A 12,587-nucleotide genomic window follows, 5' to 3' on the forward strand; every position below is an offset into this window, starting at 1 on the left:
CCATCTACCGGCGTGCAAGGGTATTGCTTAAATAAAAAACGCGTCCAAATCCAGCCTCACACCTGGGATAATCTAAGGTAAGGAATCTGTGTCTAGATCATGTCTCTACCAGATAAGGTGTTACCGAAGGTAAGTAACTAGTCTATTAATTGGTTAACCATTAGGCTAACAACATGTACACACACATACACTGGCGCCAACAGCAGCAAAGAGCATGTTAAAAATTGTTTACTAGCACACTAGCTGCCCTGCTACGAGTTTTATAATGTTAAAAATTGGCTGTCCGAATTTGCCTTCAAGGTTGATGAAATGCCTGTCTAGATGTGAATTTGTGGTTGGTGTAATACACAATTCTTGCCAACAACAAACTATTAGATTTGTTGTACATTTCTGAAGCATATGTTAATAACGATATTTGTTAATAACTACTCTTGCTGGCTACAAGATTTCTTTATAAAAATCAAACATTAATAACAGAAATGGTCTGGCACAGCTGAGCGAACTGGGGGGCATATGTATCAAAATCCGTTATTGCGATTCTCAAATAGCGATTTTTTGACAATCGTTATTTGAGAATTGCAAAACGGGATGTATTTAAAAATTCGCAAATATTTTGCAATTTCTTGGTATTCCTTAATTGCGATTAGCAAATTGCAAAATCGCAATTAAGGAATACCTTCCCATTCATTCTTATGGGCCAGGAGGCCCATCGGAATAAATGGGAAGTCATTCTCAATTTGCGATTTCGCAATTAGAGAATCGTAAATTGAGAATAATTTTTAAGGGTGCAAGGGTGTCATAAGGACACCCTGATGCACCCCTGAAATGAGCATGTGTGCGCATATGGCGCACATACATGCCCTAAGGGCAAAAGGTGCATTTTTCAAAGAAATCGCAAATTACCACCAACTTTAAGTTGGTGGTAATTTGCGATTTCTTAAAGAGAAATCACACAACTTGGGTGCTTGCTAATAGCATTTAAGGAATCGATTCCTTAAATGCTTACGCAATATTAAGGAATCGCAAAATTAGTGATTCCTTACTAATGCAATGCGAAAAAGGCTCATACATCGCTTTTTGTGATTTTGTATTCGTAAATGCTGTTTTTTTGCGAATCGCAGTGTTTGCGAATACAAAATCGTTTGATACATGTGCCCCCTTGTGAAGTAAGAGCAATAGGCAAAAATTGTGCAAAAAAATCAAGCGTTTCAAAACCAATAGGTGTGGCTTATAACTGCAATTACAAGTCATACCTTTTAGTCTTGCAAATGCATGTATCTTTTTGAATCTATATCAGAATTAACAAAGACAAACAAATACCTGAAGTTTCAATAGCTTGTTTGACTGATTCTGCAAGAGACATGAGGTGTCACAATATAAGTGGAACAGGGACTCTGTCCCATTTACTTTTTCTGCACATTTTATTTTTTACATAAAGTTGGAGGGTATTCTTAACCTAATTCATCATAAATGTATTGTGAAGGCATACTTAATGTTAATGACTATAAAGTCAGCATAGTTACCCAGTTATCTGTTTTATCGTATTAAACATGTCATCTTTTATATTTTAGCAAAAATATTTTATTTAATTGTTTGAACTTCATATTCTCGATTTTTTTGTTTTTCTATTTAGGCATTTTTGGAGACACCCGATCTGTTCGTACCACCGTTAGCACCTTATGCTTTTCCATCACCAGATATGCTACCTAAAAAACTTACAGTGGCAGAAGTAAAAGCCAGATTCCCTAAAATTGCAGAGCTGAAAGGATACTGTCCAGTAACGTACCTTGATGGAAAACAAAGGTAAACAATACTTTTGTCTGGTTTCATAGTCATGCTAGAGCACTCTTAAGCTGTTTTTCCATTTTATGAAAAAAATGTAAAGATTGAGTGGTGGATATTCAGTGTGCCAGTGGTCCCACTACACTGGTGGAGAAAGGTCTACTTTAATAATAGATGACTGTAATGGGGTCAAATCCACCATTACGGCTGGAGCCACCTCGAGGGTGGGGCAGTTCTATCATTCCAGTGTGCAGTTCCCCTCAACAAATGTGGATAATGAAAATGTCTCCCCTAAACATGTGATCATTTGTCATTCCTAACAACAGCAACTAGTTTTCTCCCAGGATGTGAGGAACTCTTGCATGGACATTCCTTGCAAGACCATCATTATGTAAATTATACTTTTTTCATGGAGCAAACACTTGCAAAAATGGTGGTGCATCGGCTAGCCTAATTGTTCTTAACCGGCCAATACCTATTTTTGTAGGCATCTACACTATCTTCATGACTTTTTCGATGGCAAAACCGGTAAAGGCTATGCCATAAAAAACCCACCATCCAGGCCCTTGAAAAAGGTGGAAAATGCTGAACAGGTGAACCTAGACTATCACCAATTTTCTGCATAATTCATGTTACCGACCTGCTTTAAATTAGGCACATAGCCCACAAAGGCACCTCTGTGTGCCCATAAGGTACTGTGTAAATTGTTCTAAGAATTATGTGAAATACCTTTGGTAGTATCAGACAAGTTTATGATGGGTGTACACTGTGTTCTTAGTTCTCCTTCCTTATTACCCTCCCCTAGCCAAGGCCCCCATTTACAATTGTGTCACCCACCCATTTAGCACTAATAGCTGTTGCCTGATTAAACAGGTTAAGAAACACAAGGACAGGCAGACGTAATTAAAATCTCTCTCTATCTCATAATAGAACCTCTCCATTCTAAATGGTCATTAAATGGTTCATCTAAGATAATGGCGCTATTACTTTCTGATAATCAAGATTTTTCTCGTCATGGTCCGTATTCTAAGGGTGAGCCCACACCCAGACAGGCAGCATTAAGTCTTCTGGATAGAAACGTGTCCCTCTTGGATCTTGTTGTTCCTTCGATTCTCCATCATATGGTCTTTGGTGATATTTATGAACATTGAACATATCTGCTACTCCAAGAGAACCAGAACACGTCTGAACAACGGAAATTTCTCTTTCTGAAAACTAATCTTAAATACCATAAGGGCCATTCACCAAGGTAACTTACAATTGTGAGTAATTTACATGTGTACTTTACTTTTATACTTTTGAATAACTTTACAATTATTGGCTATTCACAAAATCCGTGAAAAGTTACTCAAAAGTGTAGATTTCCATCTCTCTACCTCATGAAAAAATGTTTTCTAATTTACGAGCGTAAGTTACTACTGCCAAGAAGAAAAACACCAGTAAGTCCAGCACCACACACGGGCAACGACGGATACGGCAACACCATCCCATAGAAAATAATGGAGGTAGGAGCTTAAAATAAAATCCCATAGGAAGTAATATTAAAATTAATTTCATTGCTGAAGCTAGTTAAAAATATAAATATAATTTAATGTTAAAAGTAAAACAATAGTACATATTTATTATTTAATTATGAAATATTGTAATCTGTTTTAATTTAAAAATTAATATAACATAATGTTTATGGAAAAATACTGAAATTACTATTAATGAATTCTATGCATCACTATTAATAATTATTTTGGCACAGTAAAAAATCTTTTTTTACAGTAGGTGGGAATTTATTTTAATTTTAAACTTCAGAAAAAGAAGTTATGTTTAATTAAATGTGTTTAATTTAATTAAAAATGTAATTCTAAATTGAGTTGCTAGAGCTATAGCAAGTTTTCTTTTGTTCTACATCCAAAATAAATATTTAAATTAATTTATTAACATAAACATTTTTTTGCTAATTGTTTCTAAATTTCATAAACTTTTATACTTTTCCCTACACTTTTCCATACATAGATCTTTTTCCCAATGGTGAATTCTCCCTAAGGGAAAGTATAGGGAACATTTAAAAAGTGTATTTAACTCATAATTAAGGTACTTATCTCCAGCTCATCCTGCCACACACTGCTGTGAGGATCCCTGAAAAGTGGAGTCTGTCTATTTCTCTTTAATTCAATTTACAGTCAAGCAGCATTTTTTCCCAAAACAGTACATGATTCTGTTTTGTGTTGTTTTACTAAGGATTTAGGCTTTTTTACAGCAGCTGAAGCAGTTTTACCAGAAAGAGGTCCTCTTCATTTGTAAAGTTCACACAGTGCTGTAGGAAAAAGTCAAAGAATAAAACCTCACAGCCGCTGCAGAATGTGTCTTCCTGGCAGTAGCAATGTTAAAAAGTGTCTGTTCTTTTAAAAATGACAAGGAGCACAAGGCCTCCTTCCTTCAAAAACTGAATTTTGGGGTTTGCGGAAAGGTGACAAGCCTAGGGTAGCTTTTGTCTAGACCTCAGTGCGATTTGTGATCTTTCTAAATTCTTCTAAGAGTATGTAGAGAATCACAGGTCCAGTCATACACAACACTCCTGTACACTGCAAATGTGTTCAGTGATGACAATGAATATATTAGTATTCTTTTTGCAGTTATTATTGGCTTTAAGACACTCAGCATCAAATTTTTTGGGGTCAAGAGTATCTTTACCAACATTTATGCAGAGGCATACAGTGTCTCATGATTCAATAAGGAGGCTTCATCTGACATGCTCTTCAACGCCATGCAAGTCAATGTCATTATGCCATCATAAAATATCAAGATCCGTGACTAAGAAGCATTCAATGTCAAGATATTCAATATCAAGACGTAGATAATGCTCTAGATGGACGTGAAGACTATCTAGACACTTGCTATCATCTACTACTCCTTTCAGCGTTGTGCCATTTATACCTATGCCTAAGAGGCTCTTTTATTGGTTTCCACCTGAAATTTACAGAAGATCCTGGGCCCCAAACATCTCACTTAGATAACCTAAGTTATTGCAGGTCTTCACCTCAGGCACAGGAAATTTGGGAGATGTGGTGGAAATACTTCATGCCATACTTCAATCTCCTCTACAACCTGTGACCTCTCTGGTCACTGTCCCACATCCTAGTCATGCTGTGGCCCCTCAAACAAGCCCACAAGCTATTCCACCCACCTTTTCTGAAGCCATTCCTTACCCAGAAAAGGCTTCTATCTCAGCTGCCCACACAACTGTTGCCTCAACTAGGTGCCTTTATGATTGTTTCCAATGTTAGGGGTCCCACGTCAGGTTCATCGAAGTCCATCACCAGATCGCATTGAGCATATTTTCTGATAGATACATCTGCCGTGTGGATTCCTCACCTTGTAAATATCCCCTTGCGTCAGCAACATTCGGAAATTCTTTTTGTAGCTTCGCGCCGACGTGGACTTGGACGTCATAGAGACACGGCATTGCACGCGACTCCGCTGACGTCACCGACGCCTACAATAGGCCCATGCCGGCGTGATGACATCAGTTCCCTTTTTTCCACGTCGTCGACGCTAACTGTTTCGGGATACTCAGTAGCTTTTAGTAACTCTGTTACTTTTTTCTTCGTTTTCTTTGTTCTCTTGCCTCTTTGTCTCCCTAGAATGTCGACAAAGAAGACTGGATTTAAGCCCTGCAGGGAGTGCGGGAAAATGATGTCCGTTATGGACCCACACCAGGACTGTATTTGGTGTTTAAGCTCCGACCACGACGTGGATGATTGTTCCTCGTGCCAAAAAATTAACCCAAAGGCCCTGCGAGAGAGGGAGACCAAACTTCTTGTGGCGAAGCTGAAAGCCGATAAAGGAAGGAAGACTTCAAGATCCCGCTCGAGGAAGTCGAGATTGAGGTCAAAATCAAGATCAAGATCTCGATAGGTGTCGGTTTCGAAGTCCTCGTCGGATCATGCTTCGAGGTCGCATAAGACGCACAAGAAAAGGAGGCATGAGTCTCGACGTCAATCGGGTGAGAAGTCGGGCTCGAAGTCGAGGTCGCCTAAGAAGGTTAGATCGAAGGTGATCCCACCGCAAGAGGTTTCAGATCGGGAAGGCGAAGCCTCGCCTTCGGATTCACAAGTTCAATCTCCGAATCCGGTTTCCAATCCGTCTCCGGCTCAAGAAGAGGTGGAGGAAGTTCCTAATGAGGAAGAAGAATCAGCGCCTGTTGAAGAGCCGAATCGGAATCTGCCTCGAGATCAGCCTGAGGGTGATCATCCACCTTTTCCTGCACCAGGTCAGGATCCATCAGCGTTCCTGAATGCTATGTATGGGGTATTCTCGAGATCATGGTACCCCTCTGGAGCACCTTCGGGTCCCATGGGTCCAATGGCATATAATTTGGGTGTTCCACACTCTTATGCCCCGGCACCTTTCATGCCGTATATGCCAGCCCCGACTCCGCTGTGGCAGTACCCGGCTCCACCGAGGTCGACGCCGGCTCGACCGAAGTCGACGACTCCAGCACTGGTGTCGCCCGCTCCAAGCAAATCTTTGGAGCATACTTCTAAGCCTTCGGATTCTGTACCGACGTCGGCTCCGGCGCCGTCGGAGTCGATGGTGGATCCGGCTGCGATCCGTGTTAAAGAGAGGTCTAGGAGGGAAGCTCAACGTCTCCTGGAAGAACAGAGGTATTATGAATCTGATTCAGACTTGGAGGAAGGTGAACTGGATGAGAATTATTTCGAAGAGCTGGCTGATGCTAGTGGCCTTGATTTTTCCCCAGAGTGGGTGTTACCATCAGGTCGGATACGCCTTCAAAGGATGTCCAGCCATATCACGTGGTAATGAAAAAGGCAGCAGGACTTTTAGGCTTAACATTACCAACTGTTGAGTTTAAGTCAAATCTACTTACAGAGGTACTTCATTCTCCGAGCTCAGCTGTAGAACCATTACTCCCATTTAATGAGGCTTTAACTGAACCTATTATGGAGGTGTGGAAAAAGCCTCTTTCTGCTCCTGCTGTCTCAAAAAGTGTGGCGAGGAGATATAGGGTGGCTCCCGAGGACCCTGCCTTTTTATCATCTCACCCTTCTCCTGAAAGTCTAGTGATTCAGGCTGCGTGCTCTAAAAAGTCAGTTGGTGCTTTTCCCCAAGTGCCTGGTGACAAGGAGGCCAAGAAACAAGATCAATTGGCCAAGAAAACTTTCTCCTCCGCAAGTATGGCATTAAAGTCAACTAATGCCACGTGTCTTATGGGAAGGTATGTGCACGCGCTTATGGACTCAATGCGTTTGTTGATTCCTAAGGTTCCAGAGGACTGCAGGGGTGACTTTGAGGAGGTATTATCTGATACTCAAGCAGCAGCTCGTCAGGTTATCCAGAGCGGTCTAGATACTGCAAATTCTGTGGCACGGAGTATGGGAACTACGGTTGCCACTAGAAGGTCAGCTTGGCTGAAGTCCTCAGATTTTTCTACGGATGTGCAGTCTGCACTTTCAGATTTACCTTTTGATGGAGTTGGACTCTTTGGCGAAAAGGCAGATACAGCCTTTGAGAGGTTTAAGGATAGCAGGGCAACTGCTAGATCTCTTGGTCTTCACTAAAAGGTTCAACGACCAGAAAGTTCAGAGGTTTTGGACACTCTTCTTTTCGTACCTATAGACAAGGTCAACAACAGCAACAACAGCAGCAGCAGCAAAATACCTTGTATAGGTCAAACAGGGGAAAGCAAAGGGCACGTCCTCGAGGGCGTCAAGCCTCTTCCTCCTCCACCTCCTCCAACCCCCCAGCCACAGAAAAGCAGCCCTAGATCCGCCATTCAATCCTCTTGAATCCTCTCTTTCCTTGCCCCATCCACTTGGAACTCCTTCCCCCTCCCAATCCGGCTCACTTCTGACTACCTCTCTTTTCGTAAATCTTTGAAAACTCACTTGTTTCGTCTTGCACACGGCTAATCGCCTATACCTCCTGTGTCCTATTCTATGGTCCTTGAGCGCCAAGAAACCAATTGGTGTATGTGCGCGGTATTAAAAAGTTTTAACATAACATAACATAACATTCAGGATCATGTGGGTCCGGTGGGGGGTCGGCTTACCCACTTTCTACGGGATTGGGAATCGGTTACATCAGATCTTTGGGTTCTCAATCTCGTAGAAAATGGGTATGCTCTTCCCTTTCGGGAATTCCCTCCCAATTACCCTCTTTGCCAGAGATATTGCTCAGAGGAACATCTGTTACTCCTACAGGAGGAAGTTCAAACTCTGTTAAGAAAGGGTGCGATAGAGGTGGTCCCAGAGCAGGAAAGGGGTCAGGGATGCTACTCCCGGTATTTCCTGATTCCCAAAAAGGATTGCAGGCTTCGTCCAATCATGGATCTCAGGATCTTGAATCTTTATCTGAAACAAGAGAAATTCAAGACGCTCACCCTTGCTCAGGTTCTTCAGGCACTGCTGGAAGAAGACTGGATGGTGTCGCTCGACTTGCAGGATGCGTACTTTCACATCTCCATCCTGAAGTCGCACAGGAAGTATCTCCGTTTTACGGTGGGATCGCAGCACTATCAGTTTGTGGTCCTTCCGTTTGGGCTTACTACTGCGCCTCAAGTCTTCACCAAGGTGATGGCAGTGGTGGCGGCGCATCTCAGAAGGTCAGGGATTCCTGTATTCCCTTATTTGGACGACTGGATGATCAAAGCAGAGTCGTCAGAGAGAGTGCTCCATCATCTGCGAGAAACAACCCAGTTGTTGTACAGGTTGGGTTTTTCGATAAATGTGCCCAAGTCTCACCTGGTACCCTCCTAGCGCAACCTGTTCATAGGTGCTGTACTGGACACAACTGTGTGTCGTGCATTCCCTCCTCCTCAAAGGATTCACGACATACAGGAAATGATTCCTTTATTTTACAGTGGAGCGGTTGTTCCAGTCCTGAAGGTCCTTCGCCTGCTCGGTCTGATGGCTTCATGCATTCTGTTGGTCAACCATGCACGCTGGCATATGAGGGCGCTCCAGTGGTGCCTCCGCAGGCAATGGTATCAGCACAATGGAGATCTCAGGGAGTCAGTGAGGATCTCCAGAGAAGCTGCGGCGGATCTGTCTTGGTGGGGCGTGGAAGGCAACCTGTCTCAGGGGAAACCTTTTCAGTTGCCTCCTCCGGTGGCCACAGTGATTACGGATGCATCCACTCTAGGGTGGGGTGCTCATCTGGGGGATCTGGAGGTCAACAGTCTTTGGTCTCCAGAGGAAAGGTTGCTTCACATCAACCTTCTAGAATTGCGGGCGATACGTTTGGCGCTCAATGCCTTCCTACCCTCCCTTCGCGGTCGTTCGATCCAGGTCCTGACGGACAACACGACCGCGATGTGGTACATCAACAAGCAGGGGGGGGTGGGGTAGCAGTGTCTCTGCAGAGAGGCTCTGCGTCTCTAGTCCTGGGTTCAGGATCATCAGATTTGTCTGATGGTGAATCATCTGGCCGGAGTTCTGAACGTTCGTGCGGATAGTCTCAGTCGGCAGTTCTCTGCCGACCACGAGTGGAGGCTTCACCCGGAGGTGGTTCACGACATCTTTCAGATGTGGGGGACTCCTCGGGTGGACCTGTTCGCCACTCGCGAGAATGCTCACTGCCTGTCTTTCTGCAGTCTCCATTATCCGATGCAAGGAGCCTTGGGGGACGCGTTTCAGTTGAGTTGGGGAAATTAACTCCTTTACGCGTTTCCTCCCATACCTTTGATTCCTCGGGTTCTGAGGAAGATTCGCCAAGACCGGGCCCAAGTTCGGACCCCACCGAACTCAAGAATTACCGCCCCATCTCGCTCCTCCCGTTCCCAGCCAAAGTCATCGAGAAGACCGTCAACAAGCAGCTGGCCATCCTCCTCGAGACGAATGGATCCCTGGACCCTTCACAGTCTGGCTTCAGAGCAAACCACAGCACCGAGACCGCCCTCATCGCTGCCACTGATGACATCAGAACCCTGATGGACAACGGAGAAACAGCGGCCCTCATCCTCCTAGACCTCTCCGCGGCTTTCGACACTGTCTGCCACCGCACCCTAGTGCAGCGCCTCAGCAACGCCGGAATTCAGGAGAGAGCACTGGAATGGATCATCTCCTTCCTCGACGGAAGAACACAGAGAGTCCACCTACCACCGTACAAGTCAGAGGCCACCGAAGTCATCTGCGGCGTCCCTCAAGGATCATCGCTGAGCCCCACCCTCTTCAACGTCTACATGAGCCCCCTCGCAGCCATCGCACGCCAACACAACCTCAACATCATCTCCTACGCCGACGACACCCAGCTGATCCTCTCCCTGACCAACGACCCCGCCGCCGCCAGAGCCAACCTTCACGAAGGGATGAAAGACGTAGCCGAGTGGATGACGACCAGCCGCCTGAAACTGAACTCAGACAAGACGGAAGTCCTCATCCTGGGTTCCTCGCCGTCCGTCCCAGGTGGCCCCCCGCCCTGGGCAGCGCACCCAAACCAACAGACCACGCACGCAACCTGGGCTTCATCCTGGACTCCTCCCTCACCATGACCAGACAAGTCAACGCCGTCTCCTCGTCATGCTTCAACATCCTGCGCATGCTACGGAAGATCTTCCGGTGGATCCCCACCGAGACAAGGAAGACGGTCACCCAGGCACTCGTCACCAGCCGACTGGACTACGGCAACGCCCTCTACGCCGGAACCACCGCCAAGCTCCAGAAGAGACTCCAGCGGATCCAGAACGCCTCAGCCAGACTCATCCTCGACATCCCACGACACAGCCACATCTCCGGACATCTGAGAGACCTGCACTGGCTCCCCGTCAACAAAAGAATCACCTTCCGCCTCCTTACCCACGCACACAAAGCCCTACACGATCAAGGCCCCAGCTACCTCAACAACCACATCAACTTCCACGTTCCCAAACGACATCTCCGATCAGCCAGCCACGCCCTCGCCACCGTCCCCCGCATCCGGAGAACGACAGCGGGAGGAAGGTCCTTCTCCCACCTGGCCGCCAAGACCTGGAACTCCCTTCCGACCGACCTGCGTCTGACCCAAGACCACCTCTCCTTCAGGAAGAAGCTCAAGACCTGGCTGTTCGAGCAGTAGCAGCTCTCCCCCCCTCCCCTAGCGCCTTGAGACCCTCCGGGTAAGTAGTGCGCTATATAAATGTCTGTGATTGATGTCTGATTGATTGATTGATATTGGTCGCCCCGGACTGGCCAAGAAGGGTGTGGTATACAGATCTTCTCCACCTCTCCTCTCACCCGCCGCTCCGTCTCCCTCTCAGGGCAGACCTCCTCTCTCAGATGGAGGGGCAGGTTCTACACCCCCACCTCCAGACATTACACCTTCATGCCTGGAGATTGAACGGGGCAACCTGAATTCCTTTTCTCTCCCGCCTGACGTGGTGGATGTCATCTTGTCTGCCAGGCGTGACTCCACTAAGTCCATCTATTCTTATAGATGGTCAAAATTTGTCACGTGGTGTGGGGAGAAATCTATTGACCCTTTGAGAGCCCATTTGTCTGATGTTCTCCAGTTTGCCCTTTCTCTGGCGCAACAGGGGCTTGCTGCTGCCACAGTGAAGGGCTACCTTTCAGCGCTGTCGGCATTTCTTTGTTTTTGCCTGACCAGCCATCTCTTTTTAAATCTCCTGTAGTTTTAAGGTTTTTGAAGGGCCTCACAAATAAGTTCCCTCCTACTCCTTTTATTGTGCCTCAGTGGGACTTAAATCTTGTATTGACCTTTTTGATGGGTGCTCCCTTTGAGCCTCTTCACAAATGTCCTGTGAGGCTTCTGACTCTTAAAACAGTCTTCCTCTTTGCAAGAACCTCGGCAAGGAGGGTAAGTGAGCTTCAAGCAGCTCTTAGTTACAAGCCCCCTTTCTTGACCATTCATGCTGATCGAATGGTTCTTAGGACCAGGGCTGCTTTTCTGCCTAAGGTGGTGACTCCGTTCCACCTTGGTCAATCCATTACCCTCCCTACCTTTTATCCTCCCCCACACCCTTCTAAGGATGAGGAGAGGTTGCACCGTCTGGACCCCAAAAGGGCGGTGTCCTTTTACTTGGACAGATCTAAGGACTTTTGTTTGGATGACCAGCTCTTCATTTGGTTTGCTGTCTGCAAGAAAGGAAGAGCGGTCCATAAAAGAACTTTGTCGAGATGGATCGTCCTCTGTATAAAGATCTGCTAGTCTTTGGCCGGTAAGGAACCACCAGAGGGTATAAGGGCTCATTCTACAAGAGCTAAGTCTTCAACCTCAGCATTGGCTAGAGGTGTTCCTGTGGAGGATATTTGTAGAGCGGCAACTTGGTCTTTCCTCCACACTTTCGCGAAGCATTACTGCTTGGATTCCGAAGTGAGGAGGGACGGTCACTTTGCACGCTCTGTTCTCCAGGATTTCCTGGTTTAGAAGAGTGGCCACCCTCCTCCGGGAGTGGGGACTGCTGTGGGACTCTATTCACAAGGTGAGGAATCCACACGGCAGATGTATCTATCAGAAGAACAAGTTACTTACCTTCGGTAACGCTTTTTCTGATAGATACAATATCGGCCTGTGGATTCCTCACTGACCCACCCGCCTCCCCGTTGTCCACTCTTCTATACCAGAGTTTCTGTAATGTATTTATTTTATTGTCAAGGAGTTGTTTATTTTAAATGTTTTATTGCATTTGCTTCACACTGTGTGTGTTACCTTGATATTTGTACTGCGTATACTGTGTATATGTCTACTGTCATTGGTCCGTCCGTGTGCCTCGACGGCACGGAAAAAAGGGCGGAACTGATGTCATCACGCCGGCGTGGGCCTATTGTAGGCGTCAGTGATGTCAGCGGAGTCGCGTG

The 12,587-nt window shown here is 45.7% G+C and overlaps 1 protein-coding gene across 5 annotated transcripts in view; it reads left to right on the forward strand.

Moving 5' to 3' along the window:
- Nucleotides 1-12,587, forward strand: part of AK9 (adenylate kinase 9) — a 1,611,121-nt gene that overhangs the window by 1,425,768 nt on the left and 172,766 nt on the right. For all 5 annotated transcript variants that reach the window (XM_078648533.1, XM_078648534.1, XM_078648537.1 and 2 more), the window contains one exon: nt 1,634-1,803. In XM_078648533.1, coding sequence (XP_078504659.1) covers nt 1,634-1,803 — 170 coding nt within the window. The remainder of the gene's footprint in view (nt 1-1,633; nt 1,804-12,587) is intronic.

The sequence above is a fragment of the Lissotriton helveticus genome, chromosome 6 (assembly GCF_964261635.1).
Source record: "Lissotriton helveticus chromosome 6, aLisHel1.1, whole genome shotgun sequence".
Taxonomy (NCBI): Eukaryota; Metazoa; Chordata; class Amphibia; order Caudata; family Salamandridae; genus Lissotriton; species Lissotriton helveticus.